Raw genomic sequence first — 24,883 nt, 5'->3', positions numbered from 1 at the left:
GACTATTCATATATGATGATGTAGTATACAGTATGTAGTGCTGTAAGACTAAACACAAAAACCAGGCATGCTCAAAATATTCTGTTCTATTTAAAGCTACAGATAAGGGACCTTGTGGCGTCCAGCGAAGAACCGTGGGAGGAAGAAAGGAAACATGGCGAGAGAGAAAACACGAGTGTGATGAATTCAGTAATGGCAATAACATCATACATCTCAGAGGCCTCCCATCCTGACATCTCCTTTCCACTCGCTCAATTATGTTTCTCTCTTCCTCTGCTCTTTTTTCTCTCCATACATCTTCTCCGCTGGCAACAGCTTCCTGTCAGCCAAACAGGATCGTTCCCAAGGGAACACATCCTGATGCAGCCATGTTAATCACATTACAAGCCACTCTCTAACATGTGCTGCAATTACCAGAGAGAGAGAACGAGCGAGAGAGGCCACGCCTGTTAAACTAATAACACAGCGAAAGAGTGTAGTAAAGATTGTGATCTTAATAGTCTGTTTAGTTCGGAGTAGACAGTGTGTATATAGAGAAGTGTTCGTATTGGTGCCATTGTGGAAAAGCACATGTTACGTGCATGTTACGTGCATTGTGTCTTGATGAAGAATGTTAGCCTTAATTAAATCAACATTCGCCACATTCCTGCCTTGTTACTCCATGCGTGTGTTTTTAGCTTGCTTTCTCAAAGAAATGGATAGCAGATTGGAACATGCAAAGCATTCAGAGCGAAACGGATGGTCCACAAAGCCCTGACCTCTTCACACACGCTTTATCATGAAACATAAAAACTATTGAGTGAAGTGGGACCCTTGGAGAGAAAACAAACAAAACGTCTGACGAATCTAATCTAGGAATCTAAACACTTTGATTGAATGGACAGGCCAAAACAGAGAACAACAGACAAGAGGAATTAAAAATGTGTTGTATTAACCTTCCAATGATTAGAAGTCTGTTAAGTCACAACACACTGTACAACTGCATCAAAATATTTACATTTTAGGGCATGTGGTAGAGTGACATAATTATCTCACATACAACTGAGCAGTTGAGGGTTAAGGGCCTTGCTTAAGGCATCAACAGTGATAGCTTGTGGTGCTGGGAATTGAACTCACAACATTATGATCACAAATCTAAAATCAATACTGAGCTACCACTTCCAATAAAAACATACATAAAAAGTCTACTATGAATAAAATAACCCCTCAAACATTCAATTAAACCTTTAATATTTACATTTATTTTACATTCCGATTTTGGCCGACACCCTCATATAGAACAATATATACAAGTAAGCAGTTAAGGGTTAAGGGCATTGCTTAAGGGCCAAACAGTGGCAGCTTGGTGTTGTCAGGATTTGAACTTGCGCGATTTAACATCTCAACCACTGGGCTACCACTCCGAATAGAATTTATGTTCAGTAATAAATGTTAATGTGAACGACGTCTCAAAATGGTAATAAAAATGGTCTATGGACCTGAAAACCACTTTAGCCCCAAACCACTTTCTGCCACCCAAAAGTGGCAAATCTATGACTACGCAGATTCCGAATGTTTCAATGTTTTTTTTTTTATAGCAACCTATTATAACTGTCTATAATGTCAAGTGTCCTATTTAAGATGATGCATCAGACTCAAGCAAGATACATGTTTTGATTTTTTTTACCCATCTGAAAAGCATTTACATAAGAAAGTTAGTATTCATGAACATGTAGTTTGTTTGCAAAAACTTTCATATCTTGTGAAACCTCCCGGATTTGTTTGACTTTAAGTATTAGAAGACAAATTCGATTACGATGAGTGACTTGGGGCAAATTGTGTAGTAGTCAAGATTTTCTTTTATTTCATGCACAAATAAAATTTCTAATTTAATTTCTATTTTAAAAGAATGCAATCCATAATAAATCCATAAATGAAGACAAATAAGGACTAGCCATTCAATCATGGAATCCAGTATGGATCAGTGGCTCAGAAATATAAAGGAGTTAGAGTTAATGGGTATTGAAGCTGACCAGCTGCAATGGCTGAGCTGCACTAGTGGATTTTATGTTGAAAGGCTTTTTAGTGTTTAGCTATTTAGCTCCTGTTTTTTTTTTTTTTTTTACAGAATTTAGTGGGTGTCACTACATGCGAATCAGTTTCTGCTGTGAACATGCTTGGTAATTTTCAAAATATAATCTACAACTAAAATTAGCTAAGCTAGCTGGCAAACCTAGTATGCAGAATTTATGATTCTGCTCTGGTTACCATATTGTCCTTTAATAAGTTTGCATATTGTACCCGACTGAATGATTACAGTCGCTTTAAAACATCATCAACTTAAGTAGTATTCTCCATATAAGGAAAAATTAGGGTTGTAAGATACAAAGAAAGCAAACTACATGCTCTAATGGGAATTACGTTGTGGTTAATGTGGTTTACCTCCCGTCGACGCTCCATGCCGTTGTAGTCTGCCTCTGGTGGGAGACGCACCACAAGCTCCGCCTCATATGCTCCTTCTCCATGATTGGCTGCCATGATAGTAAGCATTAGTGGGTTTTCATCACCGATCGCCAGCTCTGTCCGGTCCCTACATGTGGGAAAGTGAAAAAATAAATTAAACGCCATTAAAATGTTTTCACTTAATTCATGATAAAAGCGTTTATATGCTTATAAATAAACACCTTTGAGCCCAAGAACATGCAGTTTGTGTACATCCAGATAAAGCAGTACCTCCATCAACTCTACTCTATATAGACAAAGATTTGTCAACACCAAACCATAAGATTTGTGCATTTTTACATAATCCTATTCCACATTTAATCATAAACATTTGCTCCCATAATAACCTCCACTCTTCTGAGAAGATGTTCTGCTAGATTTTGGAGTGTGTTTGTGGAGATTTTTGCTCATTTAGCCACAAAGGCTTAAGTTAAGTAAGGTACTGATGTAGGATGAGGAGGCCTAAATTGCAGTTTACAGTTTCAATTCATCCCAAAGGTGTGAGGTCAGAGCTCTATAGCAGGCCACGCAAGATCTTTCATTCCAACCCATGTAAGGCATATCTTCAAGGAGCTGGATTTGTAAGCAGGGGCATTGCCATGCTGGAACAGGTTTGGGTCTCCTAGTTCAAGTAAATAGAAAATTTTATTGTAGCACATCCACAGACAATTATGTGCTATCAAACTGTGGGGAAGAACCCCATATGGCTGGAAATGTCCCAACACTTTTGTCCATATAGTGTGTATACTGCATGAGTGCAGCTCTTACTCAGATAAACAGGAAACTATTCAATTTTAGGCACATGCATAGACAAGATGGACTCACATTTTAGCAGAGAGCTCAAGATCTGGAATACACATGTTGTCCTCTCCACAGTCCAACAAGATGTTCGCCTGAGAGCAGGAACAAAGTATATGTGGGTCTTTATTTGCTGTTGTTCAGTAACATCTTAAGTGAGCTCATTTTTAGATACACAAACACACACACACACACCTGTTCACGGTGCAAGGTCATTCTGTAATGGTCCAGTATGGGTCGTAGCTGGAGGCCAGGTAAAGGAACCATCTGATCAAGACTGTAGTTTAGAGTTACACTGATGGGAGTCAACTTATCTCTAAATTCAGTCTCATCCTAAAGAAAGAAAGAAAAAAAAGCTATTTTTGTGTTATACAAGTAAAGATAATGCCATGATTTCATTTGTTATAGAAAAAATGATCAACTGTTGGATAAGGGTGTCTGACAAATGCCATAAATGTGATTGGCAAAATACAAATATAGTGTGTTCAAAAAGCCCCTTCACAGTGGCCAGATAGAGAAGTTATGGGAAACTATTTGTGGAATGAAACTCTAAAATATTCTCACGCATGCATTTATCTATTAAATCTTGCACAGTATAGTAATGTGGTTTTCTTGTCTCTGGAAAAGCTGTTTGATATTTACCACAAACTAAATCTGTGTTTTTATCGCCAGCTTTAACAATGTGCTCCACTACCTTCTCTACGGGGCCACTGGGGAGGGACTTTTTGAACGCATAAAAATATTTATATAAATAAAAATAAAAAAATCTATTTCAAATTACTTTAAAACGGTGACCACACTGCACAATGTTTGAATGTTTGAAATTATTCCAAACTTTGGAAACTTTTTTCTGTGGCCTAAATCTTCTCCTCGCCCCTCACTGTTTTCTCCCAGTTCATCCATTTGGCGGAGGGTAACATTTTCATGTGTGTGTGTTTGTGTGTGTGTGTGCGGGTTACGAAGAATAAAATAATTTGCGGGACTACTGCAAAATGGTCTTAAAAAAATAAAAAAAATAATAAATTACTAAATAACAAATAAACTGTTATATATCTACTGCAGAAAAGCAACAATGGCAATTCAAATAAAATAAACCGATGCACAGGCACAAGGTCGGAAGCGCAAGACAGAGGAGAATAATTGGGTGCTAGAGATATTATTTCATAATTAAAGAAAGAAACATACAACACAACAAAATATTGTCCTATTTCTTCTTCTTTTTTTTTTTTTTATAAGATATTGTTTCAGATGATGTTTTTTGTTCTGAAAAGCTCCTTGTTCATGTTCATGTTAGTCATTTACACAAAAAGTCAAACTCAAATAAAACCAAACGTGCGGGCTTTTGCGTGCGGGATGGGACAAAACTTAAAATTACATATTTGCAGAAGAAAGACTGCAAAATCTCTCTCTCTCTCTCTCTCTCTCTCAAGTCAAGTTTATTAATGTCCACAACAGACATTGTCTCAAAGCAGCTTTACAGAATTTAAGAGTTAAGGTAAGCGATGTGTATTTATCCCTGATGAGCCGCCATGGTGACTGTGGCAAGGAAAAACTCCCTTAGATGTTATTAGGAAGAAACCTTGAGAGGAACCAGACTCAAAAGTGGAACCCATTCTCATTTGAGTGATATAAATAATATACAATACAGAACACTGGAAAGTGAGAACCATGAGCACTGAAATGTAAGATTATGAGTAATGTCCTTTCTACAGTCTTATACAGACATTTGAGATTATGGAAACAGGAGCTACTGAGCAACTCATAAAATAAATTGTATTGTTTATTGTCTGGTGCATAGTGTTACAAAGGACATCGGTTTTAACAGTTTTTCCTTCTCCTTATACTCCTCCTTGTTTCCTGTTCTGCCCTTTCTTATAACAATGGTCCTCTGACATCACTTTTTGTGCTTGGAATTTTAAAGAAATCAGATAAATGGTTTAATAAATACCTCTGTGCTACAGAGCCAAGCACAACAAATAAAACCCCTTAATTAAGTTCAGAGAGTTTAGTGTGTGTGTGTGTGTGTGTGTGTGTGTGTGTGTGTGTGTGTGTGTGTGTGTGTGTGTGTGTGTGTGTGTGTGTGTGTGTGTGTGTGTGAGAGGGGTGGGGTGGGGTGGGGGGTATATTCTAATCCATAGGGAAATGTTCTATTGCAGTCTGATAGCGATTCAGTAATGAGAGATGGTTTTATCAGATTAACAGAAGGCTCAGTTCTGGGATTAATCATTAGTCACTTCCTCTATACACACACACACACACACACACACACACACACACACACACACACACACACACACACACACTCAACAACCTGAACAAGCATCTCAGTATTGTATTTGATAAGTGTGTGATTTTTGTCTGAATTGGCTATAAGTCTACTTTCCCAGAGTCCATATCAGCAGAGGAGAAAGTTCAAAATGTTTTCTCTTTAACTTGCTAAAGTTTACCATCATTGGTAATAAGAACGTGTTCCCAGTTTCAGCATAAGGAATGATGGATCAAAGTTAGAAATATATAACACAAGCTGCTTTGTTTGGTCCATAAAACCCTTTCCCATGGCTTGAGTCATGGAAATGATGACTTGTTTATAAAAAAAATTATAATAAAAAATAAAAAGTAAAGTTATAAAGTTTTTAGTTTGTTCCTTACAAATAAACACCTATTAAAATATTTCAGGCTAATTTGAACTCGTGGGCATTTTAAAGGAACTCTAAAAAAGTTTCAGTACATGGCACAGGGCTTTGCATGACAGTAATACATGTGGTTTTTATTTTATCATTAATTATTATGAACGAAAATAATGATGAAGAAAATAATGCATTTTATTATTTAACGTAGAACACGCTGCCACTTTATACATACTAAAACACTGATTTTATGCTTATTGTTGCTAAACAATGGCCATTAATCAACTGGCAACTCAGTGCCAGATGTCCGTACGACAAGAGACTCAATTTATTCTAACCCATGAAGAACTGTCTAATAAATAAGCTTGGCAAAGCACTTATTGCAATTTAAAAGCCATTACGAAGTGGTACAGTTGGACGGAAAAACACTTAATACACTAATAACTTAAAAGGAAATGAATGTTTAGTTATGATAATGTGTTACCATAATTAGGATCTCATTGAATAAATACTTTCTTTGTCAGAAGAAATAAAAATAGAAAATGAATATTCTGAATATAAAAATATACCATTCGATTCCTAATTCTTAGTTATAAATATACACAGTAAGCTACTTTGTTATTAAAGTGACTATGAAAAGCAGCCACAAAAATAAAGAAACTGTATTAAAGACATACACTATATGGACAAAAAGTATTGGGACACCTGACTTTTCCGGCCATATGTGTTTCTTTTGCAAATTGTTACCACAAACTTTGGAGGCAGACAGATGTATAGGATGTCTTGTATGTGGTATCTTAAAGATCTTAAAGGGTCTTGAATTATTATGACTATAAAAAATGAATAAGAATGAATTAAAAATAACTAAGACGACCAATAAAACCATCCCAGTTTGGGCAGCAAGCAACATCTGTTGCACTTATATATAATTTTGAGGGTAGATTATAGAGGAGAATAGTAGTAAGCTAAGATGGAATGATAAAACTTTAGCTTACCCGCAAGTAGATAGTGTGATTGAGGCACCGGTGGCGATCTCGCCGACCCAGGAGTATCTTCAGCGAGCGATAGTGCTGATTTGATTCGAGGAACATAACCCGCTTCACAGCACCTCGTTGCTTCATAGTGTCCAGCTGCAGCTCCATGTTCAGGGCTGAGAGAAATTGGACGTGATTGGAGTGTTCTTAACACCTTTGTACATTGTTTCCATAAATCAACAGTTTATTAATATATAAATTACATATAATAAAAGAAATGCAGAATTAGAAAGCTGTGATCTTAAATATCTTATTATATAATAGCAAGCATAGATACAGGTATATGGGTCCATTAATATGGGATCATTAATAAAAAATTAATTAACACAATTAAATACAAATTTAATTGTTGTCATTGAATATGCAAATTGCAAGGCATGGTATGTCATATTTCAGATTAGTGACCAAGCTGTGCTGGTTCATTGTATCCTTGGAAAAAAATTATAATTCTTATTCTGCTGAATACAAAATTAGTAATATTTTGTATTATAATGTCCAGTATATTATACTATATTTTAAAGTAATGTTGTAAAGATACAATATACAAATGCAGCAAAAAACATGCAGAAATAGAAATAAAACAAAATTAAAATGATAATCTGTCCATACTCTTCCACAGAAATTTACTGTAGTATTGTGGTAAAAAATATAGTAATGTAAGTGATTTAACCAATAATGGTTGATGACGTAACTCACCAACACTATCTGGGATTCCAATACCAGACACTTTTGCGCAGATGTCGACTCTCAGGCTGAAAAATACCATAAGGAGACAAAGATCATGTATTTATTCAATAAATGTGAATTCCTTCATTTTGACAATTGCTTCTCCATTGGCTCCATTAGCATTATATAATTGCCAAACAATAGGATGTGCTGGATCAGGTGTCATTTTCTATCCCTCAGTTTAGAGTTTCAGGGTTTAATTTAATTACTTGTAATTCAAGGCACTGGTCTGAATATTACTGAAAACTGGACTTTATAGTCAGTAAGGACTTTGTAGAAAACCCTCAGCAGGTTTGTAAACCAATTCTAAATGCACATAACTTTCCCTCACATTAATATTGATTGTACAAAATTGCAAGCTTTGAATACAACTCTTTGTTAGTTCCTAATAGCATTTTAATAGCTGCCCCGATGTAAACGTCACCACATTTTCAGCCTATTTCAATTTCTTTAATCACTTCCTCTTCCTGCCATGGATTCATGGTGATACTCCTGTGAGTGAATACGTGTTCAGAAATCAATAATACTTAAAGGTTGAACTATTCATTGTTAGTCAATGCCATTTTACATCACTGCAATGATCTATTGTATGAACACAGGCTAAATAATGTGGTTTAGATGCAGGATTTCAATTCATTCATGTACAGTAGTAATATTGGCTTCAGCATAATGAAATTTAGTTGTGAAAAATAATTATCTATCACATGGTGTTGTCATCCACCATATCACTTTCTAAGAATGCTCTGAAACTGTTTGTTTTTCCATGCAATTTTGTTTTGCAGCCTGTACCTTCATTCCTTTGTAATATTAATTTGGAAGTCTCTCTGTCCCCTGAGCCACACAATTAATTTAGAGGAATGTAAAAATGGGGAGGTGATAGCTTAGTGCTTAAGGCATATGACTCTTGTTTTCTTACATTTTTTGTAATGACTATATGTTTTTCCTGTAGAAAAACAATTCAATGATGCTGCAATTTGAAATAATTAAGAAGTCTGAGGTAATAAACACCAAAGCCATTATTTGACTAACTTTTAACTGGGTTTTCTGAGGTAAAGTAGACTGTGGCATTAACCAAGAGGTAAAAAAAATAATAATAATAATAAAAAAGTCTCTAACTGAGTAATACAAAGGAATACATTTGTAGAACTAAGCAAGTAATCAAAGGTAATTAAAGAATAAAAACTGAGTGATCTGAGGTAAAAAGAAACGCAGAAATATAATACTAAATGAGTGAACTGAGGTAAAAAAGCAAAACAACAACAACAAAAAGCAACAACATTGCTAGAAAAATCATTGAGATATTATCGTGATCTCATACACAAACTAATTCCAAGATAAGAAAATCTAAATACGCTGCATTGGTTCCTTTTAGATGTAATTGCTAGTCGCGTGAGAGTAACAAAAAGTAACACGGAATCAACGATGTAAATGTTCACATATTTGATAACAAATATTAAAGAAAACTGTTAAAATCAATTGTTTAAAAATGTTTGTAAGAAATGTTTCCAGACAATTTGTCTTTATCGCTCTCAAATCTCTAAAATGTGTGCCTTTGTTCCTGAACAGTGTTTCTGTCTGAATCAACCCGTGTTCCAGCATTGCAAGAATTGAGGGTCGTAATAACTGAGCTATTTAACGTAATCTGTAATAGTTTTTTAGCTCGTACAGGACGTTCTAGGGTGTGTGGCAACCACAGACACAAACACACACACACCTGGGTGAGTGTTTATTTTAAGAAATTGATCATGATATGCAAGCCTGCAATTTCACTTAAAAATGCCTAATTCCATTCTAGCGTGTTGAATGCGTGCGATTCTAAAATAGTTCACTGACACGAACATACACCTTTCGTACTGAGCGCGTAAGTTTTAATTACTCATGACCACCTTGTGTTTTGCTCCATGTATAAATATGAATATGATATACTCACAAGGCTGTATTTCAATCTCTATGGACATAGAAAAGACAAAAACCATGGTGACCCTGCCATGACCTTTCTGGCACTGTTGCATGTGTGACACCATGTGTGTGTGTGTGTGTGTGTGTGTGTGTGTGTGTGTGTGTGTGTGTGTTGGGGCAGCTTACATTTGTTAAGCAAAGGAAAGAACCCTTGCTGAATAACTTAATGTTTCTCTGTCAGCCTCATTAAGAACGCTACCTCATGAGGAGGGTAATTACCGCACACAACACACACACACACATACACACACAAGTGCTCGGGGGACAACCCCTGACCTGTGCGTTGACCCTTTAGAAACTCTTCCTCACTTGCAGTCTATCTGCCAGCATCAATTACTGTGTACAACTCAGTACCGACTTAATAGCATCCTGTGTGTGTGTGTGTGTGTGTGTGTGTGTGTGTGTGTGTGTGTGTTTTGTGTATGTATGTGTAAGTGAAGTAATGTCTGGTGTTCCAAGCAGTCCAGGCCATACAGTACTAGCTCAAATGCCGTAGGCAAAGGCTGGACTATTACTGCACTATCAGTGCTTATGCATGAAATCCTGAACTCTTCACACACACACACACACACACACACACACACACACACACACACACACACACACACACACACACACACAAATGCACACAAACAGCAGGGTTTGATTCCACAGAAGAAGATGAAACAAAACCATAAACATGAGAGGAAACAGGAACTTTGGAGCTCTGGATTTTACTGGTCTGGTGTCTCTTTTTTCATCCCCCAAAACAGATCAACCAAAAAACTATACAAAATAAGTAATCAGACGTTGTTTTCTTGCTGAAGGAAAAGGTGTGTACAAAACAGGTTTGCTAATGCGTTTGGTTATCACTGTACATCACTTAACACAAAATAGGCCACGTCCACCTGCATGAAAAAACCAACATGGCTGCAGTTCATATGGTCCTCTCTCTAAACAGTCTGCACTTTTATTTTAATAGGCTACTCTCTTGTTATTACAGTATTCCACACCTTAGTTGCCTGTTTTCCCAAACCTTCTACTGCTTCAAACCCTAAGAGAGTGTGTGTATGTGTGTGTATTCATGCATGTGTGGGTGCCAAACCTAACACACCCACACCCCAAGCATCAAACAGATCCTCAGCGGCTTACAAAGAAGAAAAACACAAGGCTGAATATAAATGTGTGTTTGTGCTGTTTCATGAGTGTGTGTGTCTCAGAATGTAAAGCAAATCAGTGTGTTCAGTTTTCTTACACAATCAGTGCCCCCCTCAACCAGAACAGCTGTAGAATAAGTGCATACCTAAAACATTTTCCAGTGTATATCCCAGAAAAAAAGGTGAGCGTGCACACACACACACACACACACACACACACACACACACACACACAAAATTCTATTTACTACACAACTGTTTCTTAATTAAATTAAACCAAACGGCGAGCTGATCATACTGAGAGACTTACCAGGGAACCATGATTTTAGAGTTGGGCATGGGGCACGTCTTGTTCTCCGGGTTGAGGATTTTGGGAGTCAGGATGAGCTGAGCGTCCACTGAAACCACAGGCCTTGCTCTAAAGACATTCACAACCAAACAAAAATAAACCCAAACAAAACTGCTTAAAGATGTTTTTCCACACATAGTCATACAATTACGTCAATTTGACAGAAATCAGGTGTTCCTGAGATTTTCACGAGCACCTCGTACATACCTCGCAATCAAATCACAATCAAATCACAATCAAATCCAAAATCTGAATGAACAGAAACCATGCTCAAAATAGATACAATACATATTAGATGCTTTTCTGCCCAACATGGTTTAAAAGGGGTGCTATTTGATTTACTATAGCCTTCCTGTCAAACCACTCACACCACTGTCTAGCCCTTTATTTTAATCTCTCTCATCAACTTGGTGTTTCCACTTGCTGCATATTGGATGTTTAGAGAACTTTAGAGACTATAAAATAAAATCCATTTCAGAAAATGTAACACTATGCTCTGTTTGTGGTTATCGTCACCCAATTTAGCATTTTTGCCATTAGCAACAAAAATCGTAAAAGAGCATATAACATGATATAAATGTTTAAAAAATTATTCATGTAGATCAAATACTCTGGGTTGCCTAGGAAATGTAATGCTTCTTGCTTTCCATCTTTCTCTCTTGGGTTGCTAGAATCAGCTTACACAAACTACCTGAAATCCAGGCCTGCTAATCATTTTAACACTTACTCGTGTATAAACACACAAGACCCGTTTTGTGTGTGTGTGTGTGTGTGTGTGTGTGTGTGTGTGTGTGTGTGTGTGTGTGTGTGTGTGTTTGTGGTTTCTGGGACATGTTATTGTCTTCGTATGTGACTTTGTGGCAGGAAGGACTCTGCCATTTCTTAAGGAAACAAAAATCTAAAAGAAAGAAGCCACAGGATTCAAAGGCTTTATTCAACTATCACCACTACATGTTTTCTTGGTAGGAAAAAGGTCTTGGTTACATATGTGGTAGTGCTGCATCATTAAACACACTGACACTGACACTGTCACTGACACTGACACAAACACACATATATATATATATATATATATATATATATATATATATATATATATATATATATATATATATATATATATATATACACATTCTGTCTCTCTCTCACACACACAGAGGTCAACAGTGAAGCGCTGATCTCTAAACTGTTCTTTCCAGCCGGCTGAGCCACTCACACTGATGAGAGGAACATGTGGAAGTGTTTGTGTAATGATAGTGTGTGTGTGTGTGTGTGTGTGTGTGTGTGTGTGTGTGTGTGTGTGTGTGTGTGTGTATACACGAGTGAGAGAGAGAGAGTAAGAGAGAGTACTGGAATGTGTGTATGCAGCTGAAGGCATGTTACTGCGCAACATCAACTCTCCTTGGTCAACTAGGATTACAAATGTGTGTATGGTGTGTGTGTGTGTGTGTGTGTGTGTGTGTGTGTGTGTGTGTGTGTGTGTGTGTGTGTGTGTGTGTGTGTGTGTGTGTGTGTGTGTGTATCATACCTGTACACTGCCACTTTGTCAGCTCCAAAAGCACCAACAATTAGATCTGCAAAGACAAAGAGACAAAGCATAAGAAAGATTTTTTTATAGAATGGACAAAATGTACACGTGTGTGCATGTGTGTGCTTGTGTTTGTCTGAGAAAAAGAGGGGACAGTGTGTCAGCTTCAAAGCATGCCGCAGCTGGGAGTGATTTGAAGCTCTCCAGCAGTCGCCATCGCACAGACGTCTCACATTTTACTCGGATCAACACACACACACACACACGACCAACGAACTAAAAATACTTTACGGTTTCCGTTCAAGACACAATGAAAATTAAAGACAATCAACAAGTCTTCAGAAATTTTTTATCGAAAATAATACACACAAAGCTACATGATATATTTCTATTTCACATATTCCAGGTCAGGTACTGACAGATCCCAGGCCTACCCTGGGACTCACTGGAGTCCAGGCAGGAATACGCCTTGACAGGACACCTGTCTTTTCTAGGCCAACGTGCTGCTAATCGACATACGAGCTTGCTTGTGAGATCAGGGAGGAAACACAAGAACCAGGAGGAAACCTGTACTGTGAACGCATGCTATGAGAACATATGAAACTCCGCCAAGACTGTAACCTGAATTCGTGATTCAGCTGGGGTAATGCTGTGGCACTTTTCCCCCATTTCTCCTTCCTATCTCGAAATGTGAAGTTTGTTTAACAAGACAATAAAAGAATAAAATAAGTCACATTTTAAAATCCCATACCCCCAGATAACTTATTCATGTGTCTCTGATTACTCACACCTGAATCAATGGTCTGTAATTGGACCTTGTATAAATAAGTCTCACTTTTCATAGCACTTTCTGTCTCACATTTGTCTTCCATGTTGGTTGTTGGTTTTCCTTAGTCTCTAGCCTCTCACTCAGGTTATGGTGTTCATGTATTGTCTTTGCTTGGTGTTTTGGTGTCTTTTGTTTAAAAAAAGGTATAATCTGTACAGTTATCTGCTTCCTGTGACTTTGCTATTCTGACTAATAAAATGTTCAGCTTGCTGGAAAAAAACGAGCACTAGAATGGCTTAGTAGAGGCCAAAATGTATCTACTCACAATCTTCACACAATCACAATCTTGATACCAACTTTGCTACCAATAGTGGAACCTAGAAATGTTAATGAATATTTTGTAGAAAAGTGTCTGTTATTTTGTAGAAATTATAAAACAAATCTCACTAACGATGTAATGTAATGTTTACCAGAACAATTTACCACAGTAAACAATTTACTTCTTTTTTATTGTATTTCTATTATACTTTTATTATGTGCTAGGCTACATTTTAGCTTTGTTAGCAGATTAGCAGTGCAAGCTAGCTGTACTAGCGATGTACACTCACCAGAAGCATCATCATATTCCTATATAGGTTTCTATCTTCTTCTAATTAGTTACACAGTTATTTATGACATGTTAAGTTTTTATTTCCTCCATGTTTTCCTAGTTAGGCAGAATGTAGGCACTAACTGCAGGTAGGAATTAACCTTAAAAGAATGGAATTTAAAAAAGACATACCATTTGAGCCATACTGTATGTTTGCTCAGAGGAATTATTCGAGCGAATCATTTTAACTTGGGGCATTAGCGATATGAGAATATCTAATTTCACGTGTTGTTGTTGAACTGTACCTGTCACAGCTCTGAACATTCATAGAAAAGCTGTACCCAACATCCTACATACAACCCACCCTGTATCCACTGTTCATATTAAAACAGCAGAACAGATTTGCATACTGCAATCTGATAGGCTTGTACATCTTATAATGCAATACATCTTAATGTTTTTTTTTTAATGTTCTAAAAAGTCTTTGTTTAAAACCAGTGGCAAATTCTTATACTCTGACCTTACAATGAAACAATACATTGTTTCAATTTCAATCTATATGAAAGTACACAGATAAGAGCATAGAGTATATTTAGCAATGATAAACACACACCTGATTAAAACAGTTTGCTGTCACTGGCAGATCTTTTTTCTTCTAGTGACAGCTGTTTTAGCTATTACTGTAGGTCAGTCTCTCCACACATTTTATAAAAATTACTATCAAATAACTCGACCACTTATTAAACATCATCAGATCCTGATTTATGATCATCTACAAACCGCATTACGGGGATCCTGGACTATCAATCAGAGCTTGCATTTGCAATTAAACCTAATTTAAAACGTTCATGCTTTTCTCTGTCATGTGGAAATATCTCTGAACTAATGAGACCAACATTTGTAAAACTCAAATCCAACTATTAGGCTTTTGTTTGATCAATTACTCAGTTATCTGGTGGAAAAAAATATAATTCTGATTGAGATTTATCACTGGAATGTTGTTTTTTCCAGTGCTGGTTAATATGTAGTGGTCTACAGATTGCTCCTGGAGGGCCTCTAGGAGTCATCCAAAATCTGCGGCTTACAGGCAGGAATGTTCTAGCACACTTCCAGAGAAACCCTAATAAGTGGTGGGAGAGTGCTCCGATTCTTGTCTGATTCCAAAATCTCGAAGAGGCTCCGCAATCAGGAATTTACATTTGGGTCGTCCTGGAGAAGTGCCCGTCTAAAAACCAACCCATTTGACAAGCTTTAGGTGTTGTGATAGAAAACACACCTCCGAGTACTGACGCTCACCAGTGCTACACATACCTTACACACTTACAAAGAGAGAGAGCTTTCTTTTGCTTCAGTCTATAGTGCTGCACAACAGAGAGGGTAATGGATTTATTTAACCAAATCCAATCTGACATCCAATCTGGCTACATAATTTCAATGTTATGTCTATCAGATGGGCTCTGAAGTGTGTTGTGTTCATGTACTGACTGTGAGACTACACTGTGGCATATCAGACTCAAATATTAAGGTCAAAACCCTCTGTGTAGAAGAATCAGCAAAAGGCCCTTGGCTAAGTTGAACCCTTTCCTCACAATTATTTTAAGTGTAATTGCTTCACTTCTTTGTCAAGTTCTCGTACTATTTTCAATCCAGTTATAACTGTACAGCACTTTTAAATATTTACATTGTCAAAAAGCAGCTTTACAAAAATCCTAAGATTTCGAACAAGGAAGCCAAATACAACAGTGGCTAGAAAAAAACATAATGAAGAAACCTTGAGAGAAACCTGAGTCAAGAAGAAACCCACCCTGTTGTGTAGTAGGATCATAAATCATTACACTTTTGTACAAAGTGTATACTATAAAGGGGTGAAAGTGCATTGAAAAGATTTTCCGTATGCAAATATTGTGAATAAGATTCATTGCACCAGCATTGGACAGGCTTTAAAATGACAACAAGCTTTAGATACAGTCTAAAGAATCTAGGTGAGATTATATGAGGTGGTATCAAAAAGTTTTATGTTAACACACTATCACCTTCAAAATAGTCCCCTTGCACATCAATACAGCACTTCCAGCATTCCTGCCACTTCTGAAATATCTCCTGAAAGTCTTCCTTTTGAAGAGTTTCAAGCACCTTTTGTGATTTGCGCTGGATCTCTGCAATGGTGTCAAAAAAGCGATTATTGAGCTGGATCTTCATCTTCAGCGAGAGGGCGAAGTCCGCAGGAGTCAAATCTGGTGAATAGGGTGGGTGCGGAATTGAGATCATGTGGCTTGTTCTCCAACAATCATCATGCACAAGTTGCCGAATGGTTTCGACAATTTCGCAGGTTGAGCTTATTGGAGGTCTCCTGATCTCTTGTCGTCTTCCACTGACGTTCCTCCACTCATAACACCTCAAATCACTCATCACAACATTGCCGTATGTGCACAGCACATTCGCATGAAACTGGGCAAATTCTGGACAAATTCTGCATGAAACTGGGCAAATTGGGGATTTGCCAGTTTCATGCAGAATTTAATGTGTGGTCTTTGTTCTAACTTGCTGTCCATGATGAAATCGCAGATTTCGGTCAGAATAGCACCAGTTAGTCTCGAAACTTGATACCACCTCGTACAATGCATTTCATCAATATTTACTCACAGTTTTAACTGTTTTGGGGACATTTCAGGATTATTTGCTTCCTAAAGATGTTTTGATGTTCACACATATTTAATGTGGACACACATATAATCAGGGTCTGGTCTTGTCTAGTTTGTTTATCATCTCATTAGGTTTCCCACTCATTACGTGATAAATATTTAGCAAACAGAACGTGACAGAACGTATTCTGACCGATAAAATTTTTAGCTTGTCAGGAAAAAACTAATTAGTATTGCTTAGTAAACGCCACTTCTCACAATCACAATCTTCTCTGACAAACACCTTGATACCAACCTTGCTATCAAAAGTGTGAAGAGGTGAATTTGAAAATATTTTAATTTGAAAAAATCTGATTTTTATATAGAAATACAGCCCAAGAAAAAAAAAATGTTAAAGTATACAATTTGGCAAATGCTGTATTTTTACCTAGGAAGCTTTCCCCAAAACAAAAGGCAAAAACAGGCAAAACTCCGGCGAAGTGCAAACAGTTAACAATATGAGAATGAAAAACCATATGTACAATCACAATAACAAGGCTTGGCATGTCAGGAGAATACTGTGCAATACACTGTGCAATACTTTGTGCTGTCTGCAAGTTTGGAGTGTGCTTACAGCCTATAGGGTGTGAAGGGCGATTGAGTCCAGGTGTGTGTGACCAGCAGGATGGAGAATGTGATTAGGACTTAGCTTGTGTGTGAGTGAGTGTGTGTGTGTGTGTGTGTGTGTGTGTGTGTGTGTGTGTCTATTGGCTATTATAGTCCCTGGCGGCTGCAACACGTTCTGGAAGTTGGAGTGAGACGCTGACATGACAAGCATGATATATATTAGTTACAGCAGACTGTCAATGACAATGAACATAAGACTGAACGTTGTTTCTTGCTTGAGCTGATTTGGCGTATACATTACCATTCATGGAATTTAGCAAAGGCTCTTTTCCAGAGCAACTAAAAAAGTGGTTTGAAATCTCTATCAGTAAATTCATTCAGAAACTGCTCTATTAAACTAAGAATACCTGAAACCAAAACTACCTATAGTAGTTAAATATAGTTAGGAATGTTGTGTCTGGAAAGTGGTGGCTCAGTGCTTAACATGTATTCGTAAGGTTGTGTATTCAAATCCCAGCACCACCAAGTTGCCACTGCTGGGCCATTGAGCAAGGCCATTAATCTTGGTGCCAGAGCAGAGAAGAGCTTTAAAACATCAGAGGGATGTGGATCAGTGCAGGGTTAGATAAGTGTTTTAAGTAGAGGGATGCTAATCCACAAGCATCAATATATTAAATCTGATGTAAGCAGCTAGAGGAAGCCAGTAGAGATACTGTAGCAATGGGACGATGTGGGAGAATTCAGGATGGTTCAAAACAAGATCACATTCCAAGGGTGAATATACCTCAGAGTCAGACCTGGCAGAAGTTATTTTGAAATATCACTAATCCAGTCGAGAAATGACAAGCAGCAAACAAGTAATTGAATGGCCTGTGTGGATAGAAATGGACAAATCGTTAAAATGGTTTGAAGGAGAAACTGACATGAGCATATCAGATTAGCAAAGTGTGAAGAATTGGATGGTTATCAACGACAAAGACTGTTGATTATGCACGATTAGCCAATGAACATGTGCAGAGACCAAGGAGGGTTGTCCAGAGAAATCACCAAATCTTAATGTGAGGATGAATCTTCCAGTTTAGATTCGCGTGTAGCCAAGGCGCACTTTGCTTTACCTAAATTCCAATCGCTGTGTGTAAATTCAAAGTTCCACTTTTTATATAATCTAAGGTCTAAATGCACATGCATAGCTAAACTCTGATTGTGGTATTTACACAATATATTCTCATTGTTTTAATTATCCTTGCAGTTAAAATGCTAATCTTGAACTGATGTCCAGTCCATTGTTCCTTTCTTAACACTATAAAACAACACCAAGCTGCTGTCAAAAATACATCTTTAGGCTCAAACGGCAACTTTCGGCCATGCTAAGCCTCGGGTCTCACAGGGTTAATCGATGCTCACGTCTGTTAAAGCTATCCCAAAGCACACAGGTTTCTCCTGCCAGAGAAATATCTGAACAAAGCCAGCAACTGCAGTTCCCACCTACACCTCCAACCTCGCATTCCTCATCTCTCATTTCATCCATCAATCCATCCTTCCATCCAACTGTCTGTCCATTACCCCAAAGGTAATCAGTAATGATCTCCTGGTATACTTATTTTTTAAGGAATGACTCATTCTGGGTTTATAACTGGGTTTGATAGTTATAAAAAGAAATCACATAACAGTACAGATATGTCTATGACATATGACATATCAAGGGCACTAAGCACTCCAAACCAATTCTGCCATATGTCACGCACATATCTGTACTGTTATGTGATTTTTATAACTATACGTAACAAAGGAGAGTTATTGTGGTCTTGTAAAATCTAACTTTTGCCAAGACAAAAAAAAAAAAACAGGCGTAGAATCAAGGACACATACATGCTCAGTTCCCTTAGACAATATGCTATTGATTCAAGCAGCATGAAATCTATATAAAGCCAGATTCTCTAGGCAGCCTATAAATGTTTGGCCCTGCTATATATCAACCATCTCCTCCTGAGAAAAGATCACGGTAAATGCCTGTGTTAACATGCAAAGATTTTCACAATCATTTCGCTTAATGAGCTGTTAAGTTTTCTAAACTCAGTAGTCAATCTCTGTTTACATGTCGCATGTAATCCAATCTATTATTATGCACATGTGTAGCGTCAGGGTTGCTATAACAGGAAGAGGGTTTTTGAGTGTACTCTGATCAGTGCATTTTATATTTTTAATCACACTGTTTGTTTCCATCACAGCAAAACATCATTAAAGTCACACCATCGAAACTCGGGATCCATCTGTATTTTCTCGACTGAACCTTGTATATAAATTGTTCTTTTTTATTAATATATTATTGTATCTGAATATTTCTGTCACCAAGACAAATTCCTTGACAATATATCTGAAATGTGTTTGTGACAACTGAAAAGTACTTTATTCTAAAATGCTATGGTTGTTGAAAAATAACCCAAAGTGCTTTCATAATCTTCTGGTATTATAACACCTTTACAAATCTTCTGTTATCAATATTATGGGCCATTTGCTGGGAATAATTGCATGATAAATAAGGTTTCTACAAAAAAATAAAAATAAAAATGACACCAAAAAGTCACATGAGCAGAAGTTTTTCTCTTTCAGATCACATTCATTAATATGAACAATTAATCTACACTATACTCATCCTGGTGAGGGTTGCACTGGTCTACATTAATGTACTACTGCATTTTTATATATATTATGGAAAGCAGAACCAAATATGAACTTATTTGTGACTGGCTATTTGACAGCTCCTGTCAGCTGACATTTGCCCTTTGACTTTAACCCTGAATTTCACGCTTGACCATAAAATGTGTGCATTTAAATACCAAACTACAAAACTCACATGCGGGCAATGCACATGAAAACCTGATTGATGTTACGCAAGGACTATTATATTACACCGACACATGTGTACACCAGTCACACACACATATACTCACAACATCAATAATAACCATCAAAGGCTAATCAAGATCCTGGTCTTTACTCTAATCAGAGATAAAGGTGTGTATGCTTTCAACGTTGTGATATCATGACTTCACTTAATAGAAAAAGAAAAGTCTGCTTTTCTTCTTAGTCTGTTTTGTAAGGGTCTGCTGTGCGTCATCACCCTGCCAGACGTGTGAGTGTGGGTGCGTACGTGAGTGTGTGTGTGTGCGCGCATTCTAAACCCCATACTTTTGAACATTTCTTTTAAATCAATCAACCACTCAATCTTTGAAGACCACCTCATTAACTCCTGAACAAATGCTGATTACAAAGTCAGCATTGCACACGTACTGGCATCGTCCACTTTGATGGAAAGTGCATGTGTCCATTACATCAACAGCTAAGCCTAGCTTAGTGGACATGTGTTATTATCGTAAAGTTGTTTCACCAGTTCTCCAAAGACTGCATTTGAAGAGGTTTATTTTATTTGAATTTCTTTCTGGCGTCACAATTTTTTAACGCATTTTATATAAGTGCTGATGTGGGAAACCTTGCACATGGTCAAGCATTGACATTTTTGAATATAGACTTGATCTCAAATGTTTCTCTTATTATACATCCTTTCTGCATATATAAGGGTACAACATGCAAGGCAGATCATTAGATCCATACACTCCTAGATCAAAACATTTCCTCAAGGGTTTTTTGGGTTGTCCAGGTCTTTACATTTTGAATGTTCTCATAAATGAGAAAGCTTCTATTGTAGGTTTCTCATTTTCAAGACAAACTCAATAAAGTATGTAGGCAGAATGGAAGTTTAAAGCTGAGGTACCATTCTGGCTTACAAAATAAAGAATGAACATTGAATCACGTGGGTAATCCCATACGGTAAAAAATTAAGATTTTTTTGTCCAAAATATATTTAAAAAATATGTTGTTTGCTGTGATGCTCAATAAAATATACTGTATTTTTAAATCAAAAATATATTTCATTTAAACCAAATATTTTAGGGTCAAGAAAATACATTTCCAAACTTACAGTAGAATAAGGATTGGATCGAAAGGTCAGAAATTCAAATCCCCCCACCACAAGATACCACTGCTGGGCCCCTGAGCAAGGCCCTTAACCCTGCCCTGCTCAGTTGTAAGTCACTATGGATATGGGTGTCTGCCAAATGCCGTCAATGAAATTAAGATTTTCTTAAAATGTTTCATGTGAACTTATTTTTTTTGGGATTGAAATATATGGAGGGCAAAATACATTTTTGAATAATTTTTAAATATATTTGAGAAAATATACAAAAAAATGGGAAAAAAGTATTTATAAAAAATGTATTTAGACATTTTTTGTAATTTTTTTTTTTGGTACATTTTGGAATCTATTTGGAAATCTATTTTTGATCATATAGGATGGATGAAAGAGCACCTAAAATTCATTCTGTACCAGGAACATGTGTATTAAAGCCAGAATCAGAGACAAAGCCTTGATATGATCCTATTTAATCTCACAGAAACAAAAAGGATTTCAAGTGTGGCTTCAAAATCAAGCTCTGCTGGTTTATCAAACTCTAATGAACGCTAATCAATAATTTCAGAATCATTTGGGAGGAAAAAGGTTTAAACGCTTGCATCTGGTGTCCCGTTTATGGACCCCCTATTCTGTATATAAACATATAAAAGAGCCTGGACAAAACGAGAGTGGCAGTCAGAGTAAACAAACTATTACCCAGTTCGGTTTTTGATTAAAATCCACCCGAAGCATTATTGCATGGCTTCCTCTGGTAGATCGGGTGGAAAAAGTTCCAAATGAAACGCTCGTGCTGAGGGTGGTCCACTTTTCGAACATAGAAGTAAAGCGGATTACGGAAACGTGAAAAGTTCAGAACTTGCCGCTAACGAACTTTACACACTCCTATGTGATACTGAGATGTGTGTTACTGGGCAACAGAAGAAATTAAACACTTCCCGCTACAGAGAAAACCGTACGGCCAACACACTGTAAGGTTACAGCTAAATCAGCAGTGGGGTTCAGGTTTAGCAAGAAACATCTGTCTTAATTGTAGAGTCAAAAGACCACACATACACGTACACACTTTTGTGCGCACACACACACACACACACACACACACACACACACACACACACACACACACACACACACACACACACCTATGCACGCACTGACTCAGTTTCCTTTTCGAATGAAACGCTTGGTCTCGTACACTGTTGACGTAGTGGTGTTCTGGAAAGTTAATCTGCCACCCTACGTTTTTAAATCAAATGTCCAAGTAGAAACACAGTAAATGGCTGTCTATCCTTTTTTTAAATCTTTTCTACAGTTTATAAGATATTAGAGCGCAATTGTTTTGCAATATTAGCTTTGATTTTTAAGGACATTATGCATTTTCAGTCATTGTTTTGCCATTGTTCTTGCAAGAATCCTGCAGGAAAGTAACAGTTTGATAAGATTTACACAAATATATATTCTCTGTTCTCTGTTGGCTTGAAAAGAATCTATCAGAATCACTGACTTACTTTTGAAAATATTTTTGTACATGAATATGCTTTAACGAAATCAGATTTTGAGTTGACGGCACTGGGGCCATCTAGCAGGCATACAGTAATATCTGCATTTTCATGTCCTTTGATTGGATAGTCAAAGTGTGCACTAGTCAGAGCTGTAGCCAACTGCACAAACTCAAACATATTTGTGTGGGATTTAGTAGCTGTTTTTTTATTCCATAGTGGCTGACAGAGAAGAAATTAAGTTGGTCGCAGATATGCTTACACAGACATTTACAAGACAGGAGGAGAAGGAAAACACAGCTAAAACAGTTCAAAACAATTGATAAGCTCAAATCCACCGGAAAACCTTAAAGCAGGGAAAAAATGCACAGAAAACCCGGGATCATTTTATGAGGTTAATATTGATGCTTTTGATAAAGATGATGTGGGAGCTTTTGTTAAATTACGTTCATTGGGTTTCTTGCTTCAGTAATGGCATTCATTCTCGCTGCATGAGATACATGTCTGTGATGCAGCCCTCTGTTATATTCCTTTTCTCTATAATATTGATGGTTTCTGTAGCCATGGCATGATAATGACTGTATTAAAAGGTGGATTGACTCAAAAACGGATTGACTCAAAAAAATCAAGTTATTGGTCTGAGTTTTGGCTATGAGCTGCACTATATCCTCAGACATAATAATAGTAACAATGATAATAATAATTTAAATATGAAGAGATACCACTTGAGACTGGCCAACATCTATTTTCTTTGACATTACATTTAAATGTAGGTACTTGTAAAATAAATGTTTTTTGTTACAGTCAGTGAAAAAAAAAAAACCTTTCTGGTTATGTTTGTGTGCGTATGTGTCTTATTTACATTGTTGTGTAAATGTAATAACATTATAGCTTTTTTACTGAATAATACTGCTGAAAGAAATAAAGAGGCTTTTGCTTTTTTTAACTTTAGATCAGAGCACAGGGTCAGCTGGAACAGAGAGAGGTTTAAGGGCCTTACTCAAGGGCCCAAAAGTGTAATTTCTTGGAAAAATGCCACTTTGCTGTTTTTGCTGATATAAAACACACTTTAGTAATATTTCATAACTATTTATACGGTTTATTTCCTTTTCATTGCCAATTCTTAATTTCTTTTCCTAAAAAACAATGACACTTAAATGAGTTTTTGCTGGTTAATAATGGTTTATGTTGATTTTAACTTTTTAAATACTATAGAAAGTTTAAATTCAGGCCAAACATTGTTGATGATAAATCATGGATGTTGGCGCTCACTACAATGCCTAGAAAATCAAAATTTGGCTCTGGGTTACCTGGGGAGATGCTGAAAATTTTGTGTGAAAACATCCAGACTTACCACCATAATAGCTCTACAGCTGAGCCTGAGAAATAAACATGTAGCAGTAAAGCTTAACATGTTCCAGAGAATTCCTCAGCAAACTGTTGTGCTGGTAATGTGTATAAGTGTGTAGGGGTCAAACACACTCTCTCTCTCTCTCTCTCTCTCTCTCTCTCACACGCACACGCAAATATACACGCAATGGCAAAAAAATATGCAATTGTACTCGATAGATTGTTTTGAATGCAAAAACAAAAAAGGCAATTATAAGAACAACTAAATCAAAACCACATCCACAATTCAAACTAAAGCAGTGAAAAATAGACACAGCCTTATTCATAGCCCCAACAGATGTTTCTAAATCAAATTTGAGTCCCTCTGCCTTGCTCATGGTCTTGCTGAACTTGCTTTTGTCTCATCTCTGTGGTTTTACATCCACAACACTGGTATAATTGCATTGCCAGAGACATGTATAAACAGCACAAACAGACAGGGAAAAAAAAGAAAAGAGATGAAAAACAGAAAGCTCAAGGATCTGTCCCTACTCACCGGGGTACTGGTTGTTATCCAAGTCTGAGTCCCCACGCAGCGTAAACCCAAAGCCCGCCGGGATTCCAGTCGTCGCCCAGGATCCTTTGAGCACCTGCGAGGCCTTCAATCTTAAGCCAGACCTCTCGCCGTTATAGATAAACACACAACCGCTGCGGTCCTCGCCAGCAAATGGAGCTCCTACTGCCACATCTGAGACAAAGAGAGATGATGAATGAAGACAAATTAAAGCAGGACATTGAAAAGTATCATGCAGTGTTTTGATTTATTGCGCATTTAAAATGTAAA

General features: G+C 37.1%; 1 protein-coding gene across 1 annotated transcript in view; it reads right to left on the bottom strand.

Moving 5' to 3' along the window:
• Positions 1-24,883, bottom strand: part of itga8 (integrin, alpha 8) — an 89,356-nt gene that overhangs the window by 31,106 nt on the left and 33,367 nt on the right. Inside the window, exons 13-20 of the mRNA XM_046833552.1 lie at positions 24,596-24,787; positions 12,639-12,684; positions 11,072-11,179; positions 7,637-7,692; positions 6,902-7,056; positions 3,475-3,612; positions 3,307-3,374; positions 2,422-2,569 (exon numbers count right to left, since the gene is read on the bottom strand). Coding sequence (XP_046689508.1) covers positions 2,422-2,569; positions 3,307-3,374; positions 3,475-3,612; positions 6,902-7,056; positions 7,637-7,692; positions 11,072-11,179; positions 12,639-12,684; positions 24,596-24,787 — 911 coding nt within the window. The remainder of the gene's footprint in view (positions 1-2,421; positions 2,570-3,306; positions 3,375-3,474; positions 3,613-6,901; positions 7,057-7,636; positions 7,693-11,071; positions 11,180-12,638; positions 12,685-24,595; positions 24,788-24,883) is intronic.

Source organism: Silurus meridionalis, chromosome 21 (assembly GCF_014805685.1).
Source record: "Silurus meridionalis isolate SWU-2019-XX chromosome 21, ASM1480568v1, whole genome shotgun sequence".
Taxonomy (NCBI): domain Eukaryota; kingdom Metazoa; phylum Chordata; class Actinopteri; order Siluriformes; family Siluridae; genus Silurus; species Silurus meridionalis.
This window is presented reverse-complemented; position numbering and strand designations above follow the sequence as displayed.